Below are 26,398 nucleotides of genomic sequence, written 5' to 3' on the forward strand. Positions count from 1 at the left end.
TGCACGTCGCACTTTTTACAATTTGTACAACACACTTTCTCATCTAAAATGTGTACACCAGATTCATCAATCACCTTTTATGTAGTTTGCTAGATGACATAGGCCTACAGAGTTTTTTTCTGATTTGGATATTAAGTATTATACAGTAAAGGTGAGACATTTAGCTTAGTTCATGTGATGGAAAGTAATTTCAAAAGGAATTTTCAATATGTAAAATCTTGTATATTAAACACATCAGGAAAAATTCCACACAGTCTGAAGTTTCAGGGGGATTTTTATGCTTGTTTTTTTTTCTAACCTTTTAGAATTTTGAACCTACTTTTCCAGCTGGCTAGCAGAGAGCTTCGGATAAAAAAGAGCCGAACTACTTGCACTTTGCTTTGCTGCATTCAATGTTATAGATTTTATGAACGAGCAAAACAACCGTCATGTGTCGGTCGTAATAGGTCTCCTCGTACTTACACTCAGTAATGGTATATGGGATCATGGAGTTCTGTGTTAGGGAGAAGTACCTCTCATGGACCGGATCTGCTGTTAGGGAGAGGTACCTCTCATGGATCGGGTCTGCTGTTAGGGAGAGGTACCTCACATGGATCGGGTGTGCTGTTAGGGAGAAGTACCTCTCATGGATCGGGTCTGCTGTTAGGGAGAGGTACCTCACATGGATCGGGTCTGCTGTTAGGGAGAGGTACCTCACATGGATCGGGTCTGCTGTTAGGGAGAGGTACCTCACATGGATCGGGTCTGCTGTTAGGGAGAGGTACCTCTCATGGATCGGGTCTGCTGTTAGGGAGAGGTACCTCACATTGATCGGGTCTGCTGTTAGGGAGAGGTACCTCACATGGATCGGGTCTGCTGTTACTTTGTTTGTTTGCGTCCTATGCAAATCTGCCATTGCATTTTTCGCAGCATTTGTTGCAAGAGGAAAAACAACATGATTGCTCATATTGTTTATTCATTCGACATTTTAACTTACACACATGAACTATTTCTTTCAGCGGCGCAAGAATGGGCTATCTGTGGATGACATTGATTTTCGTGTTTATTTCGTACGGGTATGTTTGCATGACAGATTTTCGTTTCTATTTCGTACGGGTATGTTTGTTTGACAGATTTTCGTGTTTATTTCGTACGGATATGTTTGTATGACAGATTTTGAGTATTGACGTTTAAATTTACTTATTGATTACTGAAACAAAGCTAATTTCATTAAACAGCAGGTAAATCCATATTGAAGACATGAAAAAGGGACATAGTATAAGACTGTTAAATTCCAGTTACACAGTGTGAAATCTCGGTCAAAACAAAAACGATTAAACTTCGAAATCTCTGTTAGAAAAATGATTATTCAATATTTCGAAATCCCTGCTGACACAAAAATTTGATAAAAAATCTTTCAAACAAGTCAAATGCGAAACTTATTCAGTGAAAATCTGAAATAGCAAAGCTCTGCAGATTGTGAAATCTCTATTTTACATAGTGTAATGTCTTAGCTAGGCCACGCCTGGTAAACAACAGAGCTACCTCTTTAAGAGGTATACGGTAAATCGCTCTGTCGCAACTTCCGAGGTAATACATGTCGCGATAAAAGAACGTCAACAAAGGTGAGTGTCATCATTTGAGCCGTGCCATTGGAAAATCAACATAGTGGCTTTGCGACCAGCATGGATCCAGACCAGCCTGCGCATCCGCGCAGACTGGTCAAGATCCATGCTGTTCGCTAACAGTTTCACCAATTCCAATAGGCTTTAAAAGCGAACAGCATGGATCCTGACCAGACTGTGCGGATGCGCAGGCTGGTCTGGATCCATGCTGGTCGCAAAGCCATTATGTTGGTTTCTCATGGCAGGGCTCATTTATTTTATGCTCACTAATGAAATTTTATCAGTTCAATATTTTCATATCTCATCACTCACACTGTGAAAATATGAAATCTATATTTTCACACTGTGAGAGATATAGCGCCGCCCCCTCATTACATTGTGTATGGATTTTAAATTATTTGCTTAAAACAGGATGAAAATTGTAGTCGCACTGTGTTCTTTATAGCATATTTCTCGATTCAAATTATTTTACTTAAAGAGAATTTCATACCGTTATGCAGCAAAAATTAAAACAAAATGAAACTTTATGTTGCATGCATTTTTATAACGTCACAGTACGTATGACGTCCTGTCTGTTTACGCGCGTCTGTTTCCAGCGCTAAGATTAAAATAGTTGCAAAATGCACATCTCAACGTAATTTAGCATGAAATAAAAAGAAAATTTGTTTGTTTTTCAGGAATATGGAATATATCTCACCACGAAGTGAGAAAATCTTCACATTTTCACTCGCGCTGCGTGCTCGTGAAAATATTTGAAATATTCTCACTTCTCAGTGAGATATAGGTCTATTCCATATTCACTCAAAACAAACAAATATCCTCTATATTTTTGGTATTTTATACGTATTGTATCGAATATCAAAAATCGGGGAATGTTTGGCGATGTAGATTTGATTGAACTTTACAGAGAACTTAAAGTTCTCTAATTTATTCTTGATTTGTAGCCGTGGCGATGTTTACCATCAAACTGATTTAGCAGTGAAATAGGCCGGTTCGTCATGAAAGCACAGATATCAAGAAGCAAACCGAGTAGGCGTGAGGTAGCTGTGAGGTATACAATGTATTTGGAAAAAAAAATAGTACTGAAAACGGTTTGGAAGTAAACTATTCACTTTTTAATTGTGAGAGATAGCTCTCTCGTGAAGGAGATAGTCATGCCGCAATGGAGATAGCTCTGTGTTACATTAACAGCTTTGAACAGTGTTGAACGTACTGACGAGATATGAAAAACGCAAAAAACATATGCCTGAATATATTTTTTTCACTACAAAAGCATCACCTTGAAATGTTCAACACTTACACATCTCGATTAAATTTGAACTCAATGGGTTTAGGGTATAGAAATGTGTATTTGTTGAACATTTCAAGGTGATGCTTTTTTTTAAAAATAAAAATACATATTCAGGCATATGTTTGTTGCGTTTTCATATCTCGTCAGTGTAATTATGTGCAGTTACGAGAAAAAAAATCATTTATCACATTTTTATATTTATACAACATTTGAACAATACGTCTTGCTTGATATTTTCTTTTATTTATTGGTACGTCCGTCAGTCTATCGGTCTGACGGAATTTGTCGGGGCTATTTCTCGGCAATTATTCGCCGGATTTCCATCAAACCTGGTAATTATTATCAGTACTAAGCCTAGTTGTGCATGTGCAAAGTGGGTTTCATTTGGATTATTTTTTACTTAGTTATGGTCTTTTTTAATATTTTCTTTATATGTATGTATATGAAAAAAAAATTGTCCGTGCTATTTCTCGGTCTTAAATGATAGACTTTCGTCAAACATGTAATTATCATTGGTACCAAGACAAGTTGAGCATGTGCAAAACACATTCCAGTTGAACGATTTATCACATAGTTAAGACCCTTTATTAATTTTATTTTCATTATGTATAATCAGATTTCTGCCCTTTTTCCTTTTCGATAAACAATACTGCTGAATCCGCTTTCCTTTAAATGCACCAATTTGGAACAAAACCAGTCGTAAAGAATCGATAACCTTGCCTACTTTGCTTCATTGTAACTAAGAAAAGTTAACAGAATGTATAACTATTCAAAATTTAACAAATATAGCCTTATGAAACATCTATATCAAAACAGTACTTGGCAAATTAATACATATGTATGCTCAATGGAACAGTGACTGTATATTATTTCAAAAGAGGACAATCCAGCGTAAATATTGTAAACTTCTCAATATAGCATAAAAATTATGAACACAGAGCTCTCCTTGGCGATATGACTATCTCCTCGAAAGAGCTGTCTCTCACAATTAAAAAGTGAATATATCTACTTCCAAACCATTCGGTACAAATTTTATATCCAAATACTTCGTGTACCTTACAGTTATCTCACGCCTACTCGGTTTGTTTCTTGATACCAGCTAAAATGCAAATATGTGACAATGAAAGTGCTTTCATGACGAACCGGCCTATTTCACTGTTAAATCAGTTTGCTGGTAAACATCGCCTCGACCACAAATCAAGAATAAATTAGGGAAATTTAAGTTCTCTGTAAAGTTAAAATCTACATCGCCTGCCATTCCCCGATTTTTGATATTCGATACAATGCTTGTAAAAATACAAAAAATATGATGACACTAACCTTTGTTGACGTTCTTTTACCGCGACATGTACTACCTCGGAAGTTGCGACAGAGCGATTTACCGTATACCTCTTAAAGAGGTAGCTCTGTTGTTTACCAGGCGTGTAGACACAATTAGGCAAAGTGAGAAGACTCTAGCTGTTAGACAGAATCGATCAAATGTGAAATCCCTGTTAGGCAAAATGCGATAATTCTGTCTTAACAGAACAGAATTAGACAAAATATGTTAAATTAGAATTAGACAGAATGTGAAAACTCTGACAGTGTTCGGTAAAATGTGAAATCTCTCTCTGGTACGAGTATAGACTGCGTAAACTCTGTCAGACAGAATTAGGCAGCATATGATATCTTTTATTACTTTTTCGTATTTTCCTTGCTAAAGAAAAAAAAAGCTCGTAGGGAAACGCTATGCCACCAGCAGTTCCCTTGGTCCTGAATTTTTCAGTGTTTCAACAGTATATCGAGACTATTTTGCAGCATTTAGGTCATAGGTAGCAAGATCCCAAAATTCTGTTTCTGCTAGGGAGAATGCGTTAAAGGGATGGCATGAAACTTGACTAATAATTTAGGCATACGAAGACCAATGATATAACTTACTGGACAGAAGTAGAGAACAGGTTAAATCTCTGTTAGAAAGAATCATTCAAACAGAAAACAATGCCAGGATTAGACAAATTGTGAAATTTTCAAAAATGTCTGCTGTATATTTTGTATGTATTACATTTGTATTTTGTTTTCCTATATGCAGCGTACCACATCTCAATACCGGCGGCGACTTTTATAAAATTGTGGACGGGAGTTTTAAGAATGTTGACAGTAATAATGATGGTTACATAGAAAAACACGAGTTTAATACCACAATCAATACAGCAGACAGCGACAGTAAGTTACTATAAGCGTTTCTATTCGATAGTACGAGTATAATATGATAGTTTACTATGATCTATACCATTCGATTCTACAATTATATTTAATAGTTAACTACAGTCAATTCCATTCGATTGTATTACTTTACACTTGTTTTTCATGCTTACAGCTACATGTATATGTGTGACTCTTGAGGAACTGTATCTCATTTAATGATAATTAGTTTTGCCATTTATATACGGGAAAGTGTTAAAATTAAATGTAGCGTATATACGTAAAACACGTTACTTATCATTTTTTTTTTATTATTATTTATTATTTATTATAGTCTCTTCACTGTACAGTACATCAATATACAACATAGGTTAAATCAATCAATTCAATTCAATTTATTTTATTATTTGTAACGTAAACAGATACTGTTTCTAGTTACATACAGGAAAACATATAAACATAATTATAGTGACAAGTTTACACATAGAACATCATAAATATCGTAAACCTTCAAAAATATGTTGAAGTTAACAATACGTGAGGTTAAAACTCAAAATATTTAATTATATATTGATGTAAGTAATTAAGCATTTCTTGAATTGGAATAACATAACATGGAACAAGATATATGATTGACAATATTGTGAACTAAGAACGTGATGAAAATCAATATGATTTCTTTGATTGGCACAAAACATATCCGACCAAAAGATTTTATGTGGGAGGTTTCAAAAAATCAGTATCTTTAAAATACTTATCAAACTTTGTAAATAACAGAGGTGCTAGTGTGACAATGATACGCAAATTCCCAGTGCGTAAATCTAGGAATAAGGTAACTGTTCGCATAAACGTAGAAGCAAATGAGAACGCAGACTTATTACTTGACCCGGGCTTCTGGCCGCGTGGCATTACGTGCTTACCATGGCTGTCACGTGCAGAACTTCGGCAACGTTCTCAAAAAGGGGGCGCTCCTCAATTTGTCTATGGAAGCCGACGTCGTGGAATTAAAAGTCACGAGTCAGATGTATTGCCCGCGATGAGATTATCGACGGAGGATTGGTCTCCCTTTGATGGTTATAACATGTATAGTACATTAACGCCTGATATTGACTAATGATGTCTGCGTCAAATGAAATAAATCTCATGACATGGAACGCCACAGGCATAATGTCGTCTGCATCTTATCTATGTGACACATTACTTAAGTACAATATAGATATATGTGGTTTGTCAGAACATTGGCTTTATGATCATAATTTGTTTTTTCTAAATTCGTTAAGTAGTGAATATAAATACCATGCTGTCTCAGACTATACCTTGACATTTCCCAGCCAGAGAAAAATAGGCAAAGGCGGTGTAGCAATTTTGTGGCACAAAAGACTTGACGATTGTGTTACACCATTGCCAGTGAACGATGACCATATTATTGGTATACAGTTACAAATACAGCCTAATTTATATATGTTTGTCTTTCAGATATATTTACCATGTTCGAATTATTCTATTGAAGTTTTCAGAAACTATATAGATAAACTCTATGATATATGGTATATGTATAAAGAATATGGAATACCAGTTTTCATAGGTGACTTTAACACAAATTTGTTACCAAACATTAACAATAACAGGAACCAGCTATTGAATAAGTTTGTGTCTGACACAAACTATGTTCCTGTGAATAAGTTAGAAAGTTGTACAGGAGCAAAATACTCATTTGTATCCTATGATAATTGTCACGTGTCTCTCATTGATCATATATGTATACCTGTGGAAACTCTAGATTGTATGACATTTTGTGAAATTCTGGACGATAACTGTCTGAATGTTTCCCGCCACAGGCCAATTGTATCGTCATTGTGCTTTGTTGCGAACTGTGCAAGTGTAACACGACTGAATAAGGTGGAAAATTATACAAAAATAAACTGGAAAAAAGTAAAAGACTATGATAAATCTAACTATATGTCTGCTTTAAAAGACAACAAGGATTTACTACAATTAGAGACTTGTGTGTTAAACAAACCGGGTATCGATAATGCATACGCAACATTAACTAACGCGATAAAAAATTCGTCTGCATGTCTTCCGGTATCTAAGTACAAACATTACCTCAAACCGTACTGGAACTCTGACCTTGGTAAAGGCCACAAAATCATGAAAGAGAAACGAATATTATGGTGTCGTGAGGGTCGTCCGCGAGACAATACGAACAGATTCTACATAGAATATAAAAATGCCAAACGGGAATTCAAACGTTTGCATAACTTCCATGTTAATGAATACCTAAGACAGTTAGATCAGGAAATAGACCAAACCGCCGAAACTGACTCTCATAAGTTTTGGAAAATGGTCAATTCCCGTAAAAACTCATCGAATCATGCATCAGGAGCAGGTATTAGATTTAAAGGCACCATGTATAGAGATAAACAAGACTTAACAGAACAATGGGGGCTATATTTTAAAGAACTGTATACACCGGCGGAAAATAGTGATTTTGATGCAGACTGGTTTTACCATGTCAAACATACGGTAACAACGACCATTGATTCTATGGCTCCAGATGAAAGTGTGACTGTTTTACCACAAACAGTGCGAGAACTCATTTTATCTTGCCCCAAAGGGAAAGCTAGCGGTCAGGATAATGTGTGCTATGAACACCTCATCTTGGCATGTGACATTCTGTCCCCTATTCTATCAAACATTTTTTCATACATGTTGAGACTTTCGCATATACCCGAACAAATGAAAAAAGGAATTATCGTAACGCTGCATAAAGGAGGGAAGAAAAGTAAAGATGACCCTAATAACTATAGGGCTATATCTCTCACGTCATCAATACTAAAATTATTCGAAATGTCTCTTATGAGACGATGCAAAGAAAAAGTGTTATCAAACCTGAATAAACAACAAGGTGGCTTTCAGGAACAATTAGGCTGCCTTATGACGTCATTTATCCTACGAGAAAGTGTTATTTATGCGAAGGAATACAATAGCAAACTTTACGTATGCTACTTAGACGGCCGCCAAGCGTTTGACCGTGTTTGGCACGATGGCGTTTTATACAAGCTCTTAGAAGTTCAAATAGACAATACATCATTCTTGGCTTTTAAAGAAATGTACAGAAATATTTCTAGTCATGTTAGGAATCAGGGATATATATCTGACACATTCTCAATTCTCCAGGGAACCAGACAAGGAAGTAAATGTTCGCCCATGCTGTATCTTTTGTTTATTAATGGTCTTATTAATGAATTAGAAGCAAGTAAACTTGGGTTTTGTATGTTTAACAGTGACATTAGTTCACCAACGGTGGCAGATGATATGATTCTAGTGTCATTCTCAAAGCATGGACTTGAAGAAATGTTATCAATCTGTAACAACTACTCTTTGAAATGGCGCTTCGAATATAACGGTAGAAAGTGTGGAATCATTGTATTTAATGAAAATATTCCTGGAAATAGGAATCATAATTGGATGCTTGGTTCGCAGAAAATAGAAGTAGTAGATAACTACACACACCTTGGTATTGACTGTAACAAATCTCTAAACCTGAAGAAATCTATACAAGATGCATGTGTGAAATTGCGAGGCACATTCTTAAGTGTTGCAAATAGTGGTCTTCACCCTAGTGGTCTAAATCCGCTTACATCAAAAACAATTTATGAGTCAATAGTAATTCCAAGAGCGCTTTATGGGTGTGAATTATGGAACAGTTATACAATCAGTGATATGTCTGAACTGGAAAAGGCACATCGGTTCTGTATAAAGCTCATTCAGTCATTTCAAAAAAGCACAAATACAAACTATACATTATCTGCCTTAGATATGTCTACAATGGAGACTTTGATCCACTATCGAAAATTGACCTTCTTAGGACAGCTGTGTCGATTACCTTGTAAATATCTGGCAAAAATCGTTTTTGTCAATCGTCTGTTCAGTTTTATTAATAATGACAGACAGCGCTTAGGTTTTATACCTGACTCCTACAGACTGTTACAGAAATACAGTCTCGTGCATGTATTAGACAACTATGTAAGAACTGGTGAGTTCCCTTCAAAACAAACCTGGAGGTACTTTTTACATAAACACGTTCTGTTACCTTCAAAGCAGACGGCAATTGAAAATTTATATCAACAGAGACCCTCCGCAATGAACTATCTACCAAAGGTCGGTAACGCGAGTGTATTTTGGTCACTTGCCGTAAGTGTCCCAGAATTACGTCCCATGTGTCATGTTGCGGCGTCTTTGATAGGGAAGACAATGTCACGAAGATTCGTTGAACGTTGTCCTGTATGCACCAATCTGTGTGAAAACTTAATTGACCACGTAATGAATTTTTGCCCAGAAACAAATGTAGCACGTACCTCTCTATGGAATCATATGATTCACTCCGGTGGAATTAATTCTTACAAATCATGGATATCGCAGACACGCGACAGACAGTTGGATTCAGTCCTTACTTTGTGCGCAGACAATGTGAGAGATGGAAAATTTAATTTTCTAAAAGTGATTTACTCATTATTCAAATGTATATTTAATGGATAGTTTGAGCTGTTATTAGGTAGTCGGAGAGACATTCTAGAATGCTTTATATCAGTTACGTTTTAAATTAAACGTATTTATTATATGTATTATTGAAAAGACTTATGTTAATATCAATCTCTTGTATAGATCTGATTTAAGTATCATATCATAAATACCTAGTATAAATACTTATTAATATTCTAAATTAATTTCTGTGCATATCATGACTGCTCAAAATGCTGAACTTTAATAATTCGTTATCGCGAAATGTATAGCACTCAAGTTAAGTGTAATGCAATTAACTGGGATATGCATCACTATTTTCTTTATATATTATCTAAATCGTATTTGATTTCAGCCATATCTATTGCTGTCTAAATACTTTCGATTTCGATTTAGACATTACTATTAATAGAACTTGTGGTGTAACTATATACTTAACAGTGAACATAGGACTTTCCTAGTAGTTTTATTTCGATTATCTACTAGGAAAATCAAAAATGTATAACTCTGTCAGATACGATACGATAACCAATGATATCTGTACTTATTTGTGATTTAAATTTAGTGTGTATGTATGCATTAGAAAATATTCTCGTGTAATACACTGATAATTGATTTTCCTTTTAAATTATTTTTAAGGAGACTTATATTTTGTAAATAATGTTTGATATATATTATACAATTACCCGTGTTAATGATAATTGGATTTGTTCTACAGGTATATCAAAATGTCTGTCTGTAAATATTGTCGAATGTGTATGTTTGTGTGTATATATGTTCAGCTCTTCATGTATATTGAAGGAAATAAAGTATCTATCTATCTACATAATACTAAGAAACTATGCAACAGCGAGTACATTCGACTGACGTAATAAGAAGGCATGATATACAAACTTTCCAAGTTTCAAGAGCGCTGAATATTGTGTAGTGCTCATAAGTTCAGTAAATTTCAAAACACTTGGTCTTACATAGAAATATGGTTTGATATACATCTTTCTGATATCTCTGTATAAAGAACAAATTATTATAAAATGATATTCATCTTCAATATCACCAGTATGACAAAAGTTACAAATACGTAAATTGCGGTCTATTCTATCAGCACCATAACGTCCAGATTCAATACGTAATTGATGGGAAGATAATCTCAATCTTGACATAGCAATTCTATATTTATTAGGTAATAGATCTAAATATTTTTCAAATTCAAAAACACATTTAAAAGTTCTATATGCAAACAAAGAACGACTGTTGGAAAGGCTATTGTTCCAATTTTGAACAAAAACGTCGATTATTCGTTGTTTAAACTGTAAGTGGAAAGATTTCAAGTTATAATATAATGGATTATTCCAAATATATGAAAAACCATAGGTATCTAATAGCATCTTAACATTACTAGCCCAATTTTTAACTCCTCTATTACAACCATCCAACATTGCTTCGTATAAATACTTAACAATAATGTTTTTAGAATGAATAATTTTGCACCAATATTTAATTATGCGTACATATCTATTAATAAATAGCGGATACCTTCCCAGTTCCCCATATACACCCATATTGCAAGATGATGTTTTAACATGTAACAATAGTTTGCAAAACTTAAGATGTATTCGTTCAATCTCTTTAGATTTACCAAAACCCCAGACTTCGCATGCATAGTTTAGTGTAGAGCCAACAAAGGCGTCAAATAACTGACATAGAGTTTTAGGTTTTAAGGAAAATTTACTTGTATTCGCTAACAAAACATTTAAAGCTTTTAATCCTTTCCCTGCTAGCGTTTCTTGATTTAATAAAAACGTACCAGTGTAATTAAATACGGTCCCCAAATAATTGAAGTTATCGACAGTTTCTAAGGGCATATTATTATACGTCCATTGTTCGGTTAATTTCAATGGACCCCTCTTCCTAAATACAACAATCTTACTTTTGTCTGGATTGACTTGAAGATTCCAATTTTTACAATACACATTTAAAAGATCTAAACTTCGTTGGAGATCAGAAGGAGTTTTACCAAGGATAACCATATCGTCAGCAAACAGCATCAAAATAAATGATATGTCATCCAAGGTTAAACCACTGTTAACACCCTCAAGTAAATATAACTCTAAATCCTCAAGGAAGAGTGAAAATAATAGAGGAGAAATTACCTCCCCTTGTTTAAGGCCCACTGAACATTCAAAAAAGTCTGAGTATGACTTACAACCTCTTATACAAGCTTTCACCTTGGAATACATATCACGGATAATTCTTAAAGTGTTACCAGTAATACCTAACTGATGTAGTTTGTACCATAAACCATTGCGATAGATACTGTCAAACGACTTACTAAAATCAATAAATGCTAATACATGCTAATCGTCCATTTTCACTAAGAACTTTACTAATTATAGCATTCAATACAAAAATTGCGTCAACAGTTGAACACCCTTTTCTGAAACCAAACTGCGCATCGCTAATTATATTATTACTATCAATCCAATTGCTTATTCTTTTGTTTAAAACACCTGTGAATATTTTAGAGAAACAACTAACTAAGGTAATACCCCTATAATTATTAACATCTGAAGGATCATTCTTCTTAAATAATGGCACAATAATACCTTCCATCCAACTGTCTGGGAAAAAGCCACTGCCTAAAATACCATTAAATATGTCAACAAGATGAGACAACAAAATGTCGCAAGATTCAATAAAATATTCATTCAATAACTGGTCACCAGCAAACGACTTATTCCTTTTTAGATTACTTATCACCGCCTGTATCTCGGACGCAGTAATTGGCATATCTAATTCATCATATACACAGTCATTACCGCCAAAGTCATGATTATCGCAGAATTGCTCAGCATCAATATTTCTATCGTTAGGCAACTGTGCATTTAGACCCGAAAAAAACATGATCAACAATTAGGTAAAATTTGTCATCTTTATCGGTATAATTATCCCCCTTGAAATCACCTGGCAGTTCGATATCGATTTTTATCTGGTTGATATTTTCCAATAGAAACAAAGATGGAAAAAAAGTTTGAACAAATATTGTTTTAATTAGAATGAACACACAATATTTATTATCCTATGGAAGTGTTCGTCATTCTTTTCTCTTTACAAAGATATAAAAATTATTTATCTAAAATGAAGAATTAATGCTTCCCTTGGCGATTAAAAAACATCACTATCAGTCTCTGTTTACGGCATATAGTTACTGAATAAAATAAGCAAAAACCTGTGATACGTATCTTCTTTTCCCTGTAGCCACTTTATTCATATTTTGAGAATATTTATTATCCTATTGAAGTATTCTACAGACAATAAACTTTTTATATATGTTTTTATTTTGAAATTATTTTAATGTCTTCTTGCTTCCCTAGACGTTTAAAAGTTGGTGATTTTTGTATTATTTCTTTATTTGCCGTGTCCGTGGTATTTCCGGACGCGTGCGGAAACGCACGAACTCGCCCGAAGTTTAGCTACCGATGATACAGAAAATATGATTGTTACAACATAGGTTTAAGTGATAATAACAGTGCGGGAATAATTTCAGTTATATTAAGGCGAACCATAGTTTTTGGGAATTACAAGCTTTCCGCAAAATAAATGTTACAGAGAAAGATGCTGACGTATCATGTTAATAAATAATAAAAAAATAAGACATGATGCACGTTGCAACTATATATATATTTCTTTCTAAACCATTGTCTCGTATTTTAAAGATTCGTTTAATTATACTTATACCCCTTAGTTTAAGTTTTAACCGTAAATATGTTATAAAGAATTTATATAATGCAACATTTGAGTAAATTGTTTTCGGAGCCTCTGAAACAGCCATATTAAAGCGCTTTTCGATAGTTGTTTATTACCAATTAACAGCTTTTTGTAAGTTTATTGCTTATCAACACCTTTTTATTAGGGGATTAGGGACGATCAGGTCTTTTCATTACACAGATAATAATCTTCTCGGTGACTGCACAAGAGCATTTTGAAAATTGTAACATGTTTAATAACGAGACGTAAATACACAATAAATATATTTTTTTATTTTCAAGTACAAATGTTGTGTTGTTAGATACATAAGATAATGGGACAGTGATTGAGTATTTACTTGTATTTGATTAACAGTATTTTTTCCTGAATACAGGTTAATTGTTCGATATTAAAGTATAGATATATAGAACACGTGTTAAAAGTTCGCCTAAGAGTGAAAGTATTATACTATAGAAGTTTTGTGACAACATTGTGAAAAATTGTCGTTTATTGATTTATTAGTTTATTCAAAGAAGTATAAAATACATTTTTAATTTTTTATAGCTCTTTGGTTTATTGTCTCTCCTGAAAATTATTATGTACTTTCTCTGCTCCATATTATATAATGCTTTCACTTGCTGTAGGCATTGTATTTATGCAATAAGTCGAAATTGAATTGAACTGAATGTACGCACAGCTAATCTCAAGAAGGTATAGCACGCGCTAAAAGATATGAAAAATCTGTAATCCCCTGTTCATATAGTAAAAATATTCGTGATAGTTATTATGAATAACCTTTACACTACATTAGTGTCACTTTATCCTAAATCTTTTATAAAAGACTTTTTTCTATGGTGTGCTTGTTTTATTCTTAGGTTTTCCACTTTTTATTTTAAAAATCTGACATTTATTAAATCAGTCAGTCAGTCCCTTTTGAGAAACCTTGAGATGTCATAATTCGCACATACCTTATTACACAATGACTGGCTCGGGGGCAAATAGGTCACACTTCCAATTAACAGGCTCTGGTGTCATAAAAAGATACCTTTTACATTGTCAAGTATGTTTGCTAGTTTGTTTTTCTGTTCATTTTTCATCAGTGTGTGACAATATGTTTTTCAAATGTTCATTACATAGCAAAATTAATTTTGACAAGTTAAATATGATTAATAATAATAATAAAAAACGCATTTCACATCTATTTATAATAACTGAAAATGAAATTGTCAAGTTTGTAAGCACTTTTAAAAAATTTTTTTTTCCTGCTTTCTATTTTTTAAGATAATAGTAGTTTCATGTACATGTATGTTATGCTCGCCTAATATACATGATTTTGTGTATTCATATTTGTTTTTATGTCTCAGTTTCTTTAATGTGAAATATAAAGAAGATAATATAGTGTTGATCATATTTTCATATACTATGCCAAAGAAGTATAAAACACTCTTTTGTAGCTCTTTGACTATGCAAAATAAAAGAATAAATAACGTAGTGTCTTTTTTTTCCGTTCCGTATTTTACATTATTGAAAAACAGAATTAAACCACGTTGATGACTATATTTGCTGTTGTTGTTTTACCGGTACTTAAAATTGGTGTAAAATAAATCACCCTTCCCACTACGTTTTTACAGGAGATTTCTAATCTATAATCCTTGTTTTTTATGATCGGCACCTCCCGTGATACGATAAGCGGAGATAGCCGAACCATAACGATCTGCAACACTCGCTAAAAAATATCCGATAGTGATCGATATTTAGCTAGACGGTCGAAGGGAGACAACAAGGTATAGCGTTGGTCTCAATAAACAAGGAAAGATAATAGAATCGATTTTTGCCCAATTCTTCAGTATGTTTGTAAAATTCATCTATACTAATACTGTTGTTTATATTAGACGTATTTTTACGTGAAAAATGTTTCCAGAATTCTATCGAATTGCAATGGCGTAATCTTTCAATATTTCTCATTTTATTTAATTCATATCTCCGTTTCTTAGTCTTAATAAGATTTTTATAAGTAGTTTTATAAGTACACATTTCTATCCTATTGGCATCGTTTTTACACATATTATATTTATTAACAGACGACACATAAATCTGTTTTGCATTTAAACACTCGTTGTCAAACCATTCAGCTTTTTTACATAAAGAATCACTCGGCCTTGGCCTGTTTGAAACTACTACATGTTTGCAAAATAATGGTTCAGCAACACATTTTATAATATTTGTAAAATTGACAATACATAAATTTGCTTCATTTCTACATGTAAAGTTAACATCTTGAGTAATATCATTCAAAGCAGGCAATTTTGAAATCAAACCACGTCTAAAACTGTCACGTAGGTCATCATTCCATTTTATTTGAGTTCGGCTGTACGGAGCGTCATTACAATTATTCGCATTATTACATAAAATTGAAAAGGAAATGGGCGCGTGATCTGACCAGACAGAAAACGGTTCAATTTCAAAATTGTTTATACAACAAAAATCACAATCTCTTAAAAGCAAGTAATCAATAACGCTCGCTCCCATTGTACTAGCATAAGTATAATTGCCGACGTTGTAGTCACTACCTAATCGGCCGTTGGCGATACGGAATGAATTAGCTTTACACAAATCAAGCAGTTTTAATCCTTGGTTATTATGTACAGTATCCATCGAAACTCGACCTAAAGGCATATCTGGACCGTATGTATCATCGTCTATATAATCAATTAATCTATCATGTAAAATGTAATCCTTTCTGTCCCCGTTACCTACTCGAGCATTCTAATCGCCAGTTAACAATACAATACCACGTGATTCGTACATATGTATGTCATTTTGTAATAAGGTAAATAGGTCATCTGTAATAAAATTGTAGGCAGGTGAATTTTCAACCCATATATATACACCTGCAATAAATACATCGTCTTTCATATTGAAAAACGTTTTATCAGCTTTGAGCCATATGATTGTATCATGGTGATTTTGAACAATTTTAATTCCTTTCTTAATTGAATCTTTTATATAAATCACAACGCCACCACTACAACGCTTAGCTCTCCTATTTTGAAATTTCCTATAAAAGTTATAACACTTATAACCACTTATATCAAATTTAGATGTGCTGTTGGCCCATGATTCAAACAGGAATACAATGTCATATTTTGATATTTTATCTACAAATTCACTATCTTCCAACTTAGATCGGTTCAGTCCATTAATGTTCCACGATAGAACCGATAGTCCAGCCTCACCGCACCGCTACTCACAGCCATCACGCACTGGCGCCCCGTTCACATAGAGCGTGTCGTAACTCAACCAGGCTGACCTACCCTCCCGTTTCGCCGCCTTAAGTTTGGGGATGAGTGCCTTTCTGCGCGCGACGATCTCAGGTGGGAATTGCTCGTGCAAAAAGAAGTTGGTACCTGCAAGTTCCTTTTTCTGGCGCCTCACTATTTCTCTGTCTTTAAACAATGTAAATTTTGCAACTATTTTGCGATGTAATGCGCTACTACTCGAACGCTGGCCCATGCGATGTACCCGTTCAAAACTCATCTGGCTAACCAAATCCTGTGCTAATTTAAGGTGATCTACCATGAACTGACGAAGTTTGCACTCGGTTTGCTCGAGGGTTTCATGCTCATCTTCCGTTATATTAGCAAATATGAGATTGTTGCGCATGCTTTGCGACTGCAAATACAGTAAATCGTCCTGCATTTTAACCTTGTCCTTTTGTAAACGTGAAATGTCATCTTGAGCCAATCCAAGCGAAAACTCAACGTTATCAGCCCTGTCATTAATTTTGCTCAATTTTTCGTCAATCGATTTAGTATGATCCCTTACTAAAGTCCAAAGTTTGTTCAGTTCAGTTTCAAATTTGTTTACCTTTTTTTCAAGCGAGTCCAGAGTATTAAGACGTTTGTCAACATGTGTGAGTTTATCATCAATACGCTTCAAGAAGACCATTATATCACTGGTGGAGCTAGTAGACTGCATAGTTCCTGATTCGACCTGAATATTTACACCTGATATATTTGCGTCCGCCATCATAAAACTATCACAGTTCCCTTGAGCATTGGTTTCGAAAACAGAATTGTCCAGCTCAGAGGCAAATTCGTCAAATAGAACTGAATTTGCTATACGAATAGTATCACTTACACTTATACTACCACTGTTTATATCCGCCGGTGATCCGCCATTACGCGGGTTTTTTGAATGACCACTAATGCTATTGTCACTGCTATGTTTTCGTTTTTTATCACGTTTATTCTTCTTTTTGGAACCCATAGAACCATAGTCATAGTCACTGAGATTCACAGATTTGCTAAATCATTTTAGTGTTAATTTCCAATCGGATATTATTTGTAAAAATTAATAAAAATATCCAAAATATCTCCGGTGAAAAAATCACATCCTGCCGGTAAACCTGTCACGTGATACTCCCAAAAAAACAAAAAAAAGAAACAATAATACAATGTACAATGTCATTCATATATGAATTATAAGAGACTGAGATAAAATTGATTTCTACTATAAAAAGCCAGACAAAAGTTTTTAAAAAAACATATTCATATTTACTTTTACTAGTATTACCACTAATTAAAATTCTATATTAACTATCTAAAATCTAGGAATTAGACATATCACTACTAAGACAGTGCCATTTAAAAGTTTAAAACAGTCTATTTATAATGAAAAGGAGATAAAACAATTGTTTACAGACTGTCCTAAATATCTACATTGGTACATATAAGACCATAATGTCAGTGTTATTGATACAGCTATTAAAAAGCTATCTGTTTTAAAATGTATGTTTTATTAAAAATATATTTCAACAAAACCTGTTCGTAAGACAGCAGGCTCAACCTTTCTCAGTGAATTAGAGCTTTGTCCGCAAAAGAAACACTGTGTAGAAACTTTAACTAGAACAGTCTAAGTTAAATAAGGGGCACAACCCTTTCAAAATCCAAGATCAGATCTATGGGGATCGTCCCTCCTGGTGTAGACTGACAACAGATGACCATTTCAAGTTATGAGTCTAACAAATTTATCAAACTTAAACCAAAAAAAAAAAAAAAAAAAAAAAAAAAAAATTAAAAGGGAGCATAACCCTATCAAAATTGAAAACAGGATTATGCAGATTATTTCTCCTGGCATAGAACTTGGTAGTAAATAATTATTTTATGGTTCAAGTCACAGGCTTTGATAATAACAGAGATGTTCAAATTTATCAAAAAAAAAAAAAAAAAAAAAAAAAAAAAAACTTTTGACTAAAGAAAATTCTAACTTAAAAGGGGCATATGTGTCACACCCCAAACCAGAGCCATGGGGACTGTTTCCCCTGGTGTAGATCTTGGTATTGATAACTGTTTAGTTTAATCCTTAAATGCTTCTGACTTTATAAAAAAAAAAAATAAATAAACTTGAGGGTTGTGACAGTACTGCGGCAAGTGTGCTAGCTCCATTTTCCCTTGATAAGTCGAGCTAAAAGATATAGTGAATACCATTGATAAAAATTGTAAACAAAACGAAACACTTATTACTCGAAATGGAAATTACTTTGCATGGAATATGAGTGATTAACACTGACATTATGCATTAACCTAAAACACATGTTTTATCTTAAATATGAATATTGTTAGTACATTTAATAACTATTTTATTTATATACAAATTCATTTCTTCTCCTTAAAATAAGAAAGCAGGTTTTGGCTGTAAAACGAACAAGAGCTCTATTTGTAAAAAAGAATAGAAACTTTTCATTATCAGAGTAATGATTAAATTCTGCTTCTATAGAACTGGCTTTTCTGAATAATTCTTGTCTAAAATCACTATATAATTGACATTCCATAATGACATGTTTTTCATCCTCAATATTTTCCCTACAAAATGGACAAAGCCTTTCATTAATATCTAGTCTTTCATATCTTCCAGTTTCAATACGTATTGGCGCAACACCTATCCTAAATTTTGCAAAAACGGCTCTATGTGGACGAGACAGAATAACTTTACAATATTGTTCTGTTTCATACTTTGATTTAAACAATTTATAAGTACGTAGTTTATTTCTACCTCTTTTGCTCGGGCCATGTTGAGCATTTATGTCGGTTTTCCACCTATTAACAAATTCTTGCATGGAAGACTCAATGACTCTATCTAAAACAGATTTCTTAGACATAACCAAAAAGCGATTACACAACTCTTCACACCTAATAAGTTTAAATTTTTGACATATTCTAAAACACCAATTTTTGCATTTATTGCCATTTTGGTTATAACAATAATCAAAGATTCTACGGTTTATACGTGATATTGACATATTACAAACTCTATACCAATAATTTGAAACATTAATTAGTTGTCTCACTGGTGTGGGTCGCCATCCCATATCGCCAGCAACTGCTGCTGATGGGGCAAATTTTGATACACCAAGAAACAAACACATTGCTCTATTTTGTACTGAATCAATGCAGGAAAATGACTGGGTTCCCCAAACAGCTGCTCCATATCCAATGACGGACCACACCATCGAGTCAAATAATCTTGTAAACACATCTACAGGCATACCACCCAGAATTCTAAACTTTGCAGTCAAAAGACCAAGTGCCCTGCCTGCAGATTGTGCAACATATTTAGCAGTAACATTGAAGTCCAGAAACTGATCCAAAGTAAGGCCTAAATACACATACTTATCTACAATTGTAAGACTATCGTTACCACATTTAAATATGTGTTTGGTAGATGGTATATGTCGTGGTCTGAAATGAATTATATTACTCTTGTTTGGATTAACATAAATACAATTTTCATTGGTCCATTCATACAGTGTATTTAACATAAGCTGCAAATCTTTTTCATTCTCGGATAGTAGTACAATATCATCGGCATAAAGTAAAATACAGACTTTTTCATCATTACCAATATCAATACCATATCCTAAACTTTTCATCTTCACTGCCAAATCATTAATAAAGAAACTGAACAAAATTGGAGACAGGCCACACCCTTGTCTCAAACCTGTTTTAACTTTAAACCAGTCTGTTTGAAAACAATTTACTTTAACACAGGAAGATGTACAATCATACAGTGTCTTTATAGCACCATGCATTTTACCATGTATACCTGTACTGCCCAGTTTCCGCCAGAGACGACCTCTATGTACAGAATCGTATGCTTTCCTGAAATCGATGAATGCTGCGAATGTGGACATTTTATGTTTAATTCTAGTTTCAATTAAATTTGTTAATGACGATAAATGATCTACAGTACTCCTTTTCTTTCGGAAGCCATTTTGTTCATCAGCTAATTTTTTATTCGATTCTGCCCATAGAGACAATCTCTCGCTCAAAACTGAACTGTACAGTTTATACATTGCAGGTGATAATGATATCCCTCTGTATGACATAGGATCTCTAGTATCATTTGTACTACTTTTGGGAATTGGGTTTACAATACATTTACCCCAGTCTGATGGTATTTTACCAGAATTAAAACATACGTTAAATAAGACATGTAAATATGAAACAGAAGTATCATTCTTAAATATCTCATATGGGAAACCATCAAAGCCTGGAGATTTGCCACTTTTTGCCTTAAAAATAGCTTTGCGGACTTCCTGCACACTAATATTATTATTTAATGTTTCATCTATCTCTAAAGCACCATCACTTTCAGCATATATTTCCTCAATGGCATTATCTTCTCTATCAAGTACATTATACAAATCTGAAAAACTGGATTTCCATTTATCTAAGACAGCTGCTTTATTTAATAATGTGACCATTTTCAGACATAACTTCCATAGGTATAGAATGTTTTTTCTGATATCCTACTCCAATTTTACCAAAGGATTTCCAAAACTTATTTGGATCAGTATTTACATTCTGTAATAAATCCTGTTGAACATTAAACCAATGCAGCCGTTTAGATTTTTGCACTAATCTATTAAACTCTTTACGGCACATCAGAAAATCCATTCTATACTTTTTTCGGATAGAAGGAACTTTACTGTTTAAATATTTGTTTTCATATTCACAAACTTTATTCCATTTTACTGAGAGGTCATTATTCCACCATGGTTTTCCAGTCTTTTTATTCTTTTTGGGGGCCTTGGAATTACTGGACGTACTCTTCATCTTACACTTTAATTTTAATGACATTTCTTTGTTTAAGGTCTTACAAAGTTTAGAATATGCCTCATCAATATCAGTTTGATTTCGGAAACTAGACTCAAGTTTAAAAACTGTATTATGTAATTCTTGTACAATACTAGTATCTTGTAAAAAAGTATCTGGCATATTTTGAGTATCATACATTGTTGATGAGTTAAAGTTTTCATCATCAATTACACAATCGTTTCTAGTAAGAGTACATGATATCATAATATCCCATACTAAAATGGAATGATCTGGCATTGCAATTGGCATAATACTAAACAACTTTACCAGTTCAGACATACGTTTAACCTCAAAATTTTGATATAAATTCAAATCTTCATGACTAACTAGGCAAAAATCTACCACAGAACTACCTTGTGGTCTAACACATGTATAATCATTTTTCACAGTGTTCCTACCATTTAGTACACAGAAATTACTATTTATTAAAAAGTCAATAAGAAAAGATCCATATTCATTACTGATAAAATCAATAACATCCCGCTCAATGACAGAATCAACACCTTCTATATAATCATAAAGATCACCAATGCGACTATTAAAGTCGCCACAAAAAATAATGTCCCATATTTATGATATTCATATACCAATGTTAAAAGATTGTCGTAAAAATTCTGTACATCTATCTGTCTGGTTGAAAATTTTGGTGGTAAATAACATACCACCGGACATAAACAAAGATCATCATGTATACATTGTAATTTTAACAACAGAATACCCTCATTTTCATTATTGCATTCTGTCACTTTAAAATCCTCAAGTATATCATTTTTAATTAAAAACCCAACCCCCCAGAACCTAATTTTGCATTTTTATGTAAATTTAACCTATTATTTCCAAACCATGTATATCCATTTACTTTAAGTACTTCTTGAGGTTTTAAGTGACTTTCTGCGACACCTATTATATCTAAATCTAACATATTTATACATTTTTCCCTGAAAAAGAAATTATCAGTTTGTATGTTGCAGTTCCATCCATTCACGTTCCAAAAACCTGCTTTTATCTAGCATTGCTCTCGTCTCCAATTTCCCCTGCGACTGTACTGACCTCTATTTGACCTGTAAGTATCATCTGAAGAGTATCTTTGATCAGAATAATTGTTTTTTGACGAATGTCTTCTATTATCTTGACTCGAATATCTTACATAACGTTCATTTCTGTCAAAGTTTCTATTATGCTGATATTTGCTTTGTTGGTTAAAACTGCCACCGTCTCTTTGACGGCTCTGATCATTTTCACTCTGCACACGCGAATATTCACCATGTTTATGTTGGTCATTATAATCATTATCTACCACAATTTTAGACCCTCGCACTGATAGGTTTTTGTCTCCTCTTCTTACCGCATCCACTAATGTACGCATGTTTGTTGCCCACCTGCGTTCTTCCGACGACTGGTCATTATGTATAAATACTTTTGTATATTTCTTTGAGTCTTTTAACTTATTTTTTGTGACCATTATCTTCTTTTTGTCTTCTTTACTCCTACATTTTGCTATAATCAATCCAGGCTTACTTATGTCTCTATTCTGTTTCCTTACAGCCGAGACCACTGTGATTTCATGTAATTTCAGCCCATCTCTGACTAAAGCATTAATTTTACTTTCTGCATTTTCATTCACAGTTTCAGGTAACCCCCGTACAACAATGTTCAATGATAAATCATATGATTTGATAGTCGTGCTGTTTTCAATTTGTTTTTCTTCTCTCTCACTTAACTTTGTATCAATTTCCTTGATGTCAATCATAATATCTTGACGGGGAGCATCCAACTTTTTATCAAATTCATTTCTAAGTTTTGCAGTTTCAGAGCTCACTCTCTTATCTATAATTTTTGTTACCTTGTCTGTCACTTTTTCAGTAATAATTTTCTCGGATTTGTCAATTTTTTCTTCTATATGATCCATTCTGCTTTTTAACATGTCATACATAGCATGCATATCATCGGACATCTTTTTCAACATAGATCTCATGTCAATATCTGCGTCAATATGCACATCTGCTCGAGTTATTCCTGTTAACGAAGATTTTTCTTTAAGGTCAGATTCATATGAACTATTTTCATTTACACTTTGTTTTGCAACATTTATCGATTTACTGGAATCTTTCTTATTTGCTGTTTTCTTGCCATTTTTCCCCCCAGTCTTTGTATTAGACACTGATTTATTTTCAGATTTAACGTTGCCAAGAAGTTTTCGTTTCACAGAAAAGAAAGTATCTTGATCACTGATATTAGAATCTATATTATCACTTCTCTGTTTTTTCATTTCACTTTCAATCCCTGGTTCTGATGGGTATCTTTTTCTTTTAAGCGGAATAGGCGTTCTCATAACTGCAATTGCCGGTTGGGAGGAAGACATCACACTATCCACATATTCTTGTGCTTCCCCTAAATTTTCCATCATACAGATATTAAACAACAGCTATAAATCAATGAAAGATTGTCAGTATAGTCACAAATAATCACATATATACTGTCATAAGGTAACAAACTGTCATCTCACGCTAGAATCTTTTTTCTTTCTTTTCTTACTTCTTTTCTTTCTCCTAGTGGCGTGATACCTAGGCGATGGCTCCCGTGAGATTTTTACGTCTACACCGGCCACACTGCAAATGTAGTATTACCGTGTATAATACAGTCTATGTCACATTTCACGATATAAATCGATAGATACTTTGCTCCGACACACACTAAACACTGTCTCTTTATAATACAATGGCAATCTCATCCAATTTTAACACTTAAATTCAGTTTTTTCCACGCTACTTTTGAATTAGGTGCTGCCGTGAGAAAAGCAACCATTACAACTTGCAAAATGACCATGTTTTAACTGTTTAGAAGATGGATGCCTGACACTGAAAGAGTACAAAGGTTTCTCGGCAGGAGGTCCACAAATTGCCACTAGAATATACAAGCATTTTGACAAATTAAGAAAAAACTGTATTAAAGTGGAAAATGTTGCCTCTCAGTTTGCTGTCATGGACCAGGAAAGTAAGTGAAGTATTTAATTGCGGCGGCATTCAAAACACTGGGATAATTTCTCTTTCTAATGTCATTTCTCAATAAGCAGATGCGTGATTGAACCATGTATTTCTATATCATATAATTATGTCGTGAAAAAATAAGATGACAACATATACTGCGTTCCTTCGGTGTATTAACCAGTGCCGTCAATCAGAATGTGCATGTAATGAAACTTGCATTACTTGTCGTTGAGAAATTTCTTGCTTTTCTAAAATTCAATACACGCTGTTGAGAACAATAACGTAATATACTCATGGGTAATAACACAGGCCGAGAAACTCACTCTGTCATTATCCCAAGAAGTAAACATTATCTTTCTAGATTGTGAATTTCTTTCAGAAAATGGAAATGTGACCAAGAGCGAGTTTCGGCAGTACTACGTGAATGTAAGCAGGTTTTTGTTAATTAAAACAAAATAATTATTCGTTCATTACTTTTGGTAAAACTGAATTCTCTTTTCATTCGTTGTAATTTGAAGATACTGAAAGTTGATGACCTATCGCTAACCTTGTAAAGTACAAAAATAATGCTTCCAAAATGGATAAGTGGAAATGATCACTATTGTTATTCCTGCAAGAGTTTTACGAAAAGTTTACAATTTTATTTACGGATCTGCCCGACCGTGAAGCCATCACAACTGGCGTGACCTCGACTTGAACTATTTTTTTGTAGTTCAAGAGTAAATTCAGATCTGGAACTGTCTCGATGTTAAAACAACTTTGCCAAAGAAAATGTTCCTCTTTTGTCTCCAAATATTGTTCATTGACCGATTATCAATGTGACCAGAATTACTGGAGGCGACACGTGTATTATTGTAAGGATATACAACACCGACACACGCATGAAGGACAGAATTTTATGGACTTTTACGTCTTCTGTTATTGCTAAATGTCAGATACACATCTTATACCCGTGCAGTTTTTCCATGTCTATAATGAAAATATAATACACAACATAATGCTGTACATGTATTAAATTGTTGATGTTTGCATTTCAGCTGTTGCAGATACTCTTCCCACCAGTTTAAACAGATAGTCAGCATTTCCCGTTGGACAAGTGTTTATTCTAAGAATAAAAAATTATATATATATATATATACTCATATTTGGTTAATTCAAGCGTCCCTATTCAATTTGTATATGAAATTTTGACCCACCAGTCAGTTATAATCAAATCCTAACACACTAAGCTAGTTTCATAGGAGGATCCCACCTCCCTCTAGACCGTTTGGGAAGTGGTAAAAACATAGTTGGGTGCCAAAAGACCCACTTTTCCACTTCGTGGCCCGAGAATCGACTGTTTACTTTTCGAATTAATTAGACCCTACAAATAACCAAGTTAAAAACTATATTTAGAACTTCCAGAAAACTTGATACGAGTGAGTCTACGAGTTAAATGTTACATGGTTTACTCCTACAATAATCACTGCAATACAACACAGGCTCCTTTGTAATTCCACATACCCATACGTACATTTTTAAAAGCCCCAGTCACATTGAATTAAAAGGCAACATAACATGTTACTACAGGAATCGTAGGAACGTCATGCCGCGAGTCACGGGTTGTTTTGAGTATTTGCAGTAGTACGACTGACTTTGGTCGTTTGGAGGTTTGCAGTCACATTCATAAACCTGCCTGCGACAGATTGGTTGAAGTTTGTCTTGGGTAGCTTTTCAGTAGTGTTGTGTTGTCTTGCTACTAGAGTTGACTGGCCTTACGTTGTCATGGTTGATCGTGGGACTCACCAGTCATCCAATGTACGACAATGTACGACACATTTGCACGACCAATCGTGACCACTCGTGACTAGCGGATTGTACAACAAATGTCTTATGATTTTGTAACCAGTCATGCTATCAGTCTGCTAC

The 26,398-nt window shown here is 33.9% G+C and overlaps 1 protein-coding gene across 1 annotated transcript; it reads left to right on the top strand.

The window, feature by feature from the left end:
- Window positions 1–25,624, top strand: LOC123554610 (uncharacterized). Its single transcript, XM_045344862.2, has 6 exons — window positions 1–151; window positions 999–1,055; window positions 4,964–5,097; window positions 24,345–24,497; window positions 24,870–24,916; window positions 25,528–25,624. The coding sequence occupies exons 2-6, from the start codon at window positions 1,009–1,011 to the stop codon at window positions 25,555–25,557; spliced, it is 411 nt and encodes a 136-aa protein (XP_045200797.2). The 5' UTR covers window positions 1–151; window positions 999–1,008; the 3' UTR covers window positions 25,558–25,624.
- Window positions 25,625–26,398: the final 774 nt, after the last annotated feature.

This window comes from Mercenaria mercenaria, chromosome 15, assembly GCF_021730395.1.
Source record: "Mercenaria mercenaria strain notata chromosome 15, MADL_Memer_1, whole genome shotgun sequence".
In the NCBI taxonomy this organism is placed as follows: Eukaryota; Metazoa; Mollusca; class Bivalvia; order Venerida; family Veneridae; genus Mercenaria; species Mercenaria mercenaria.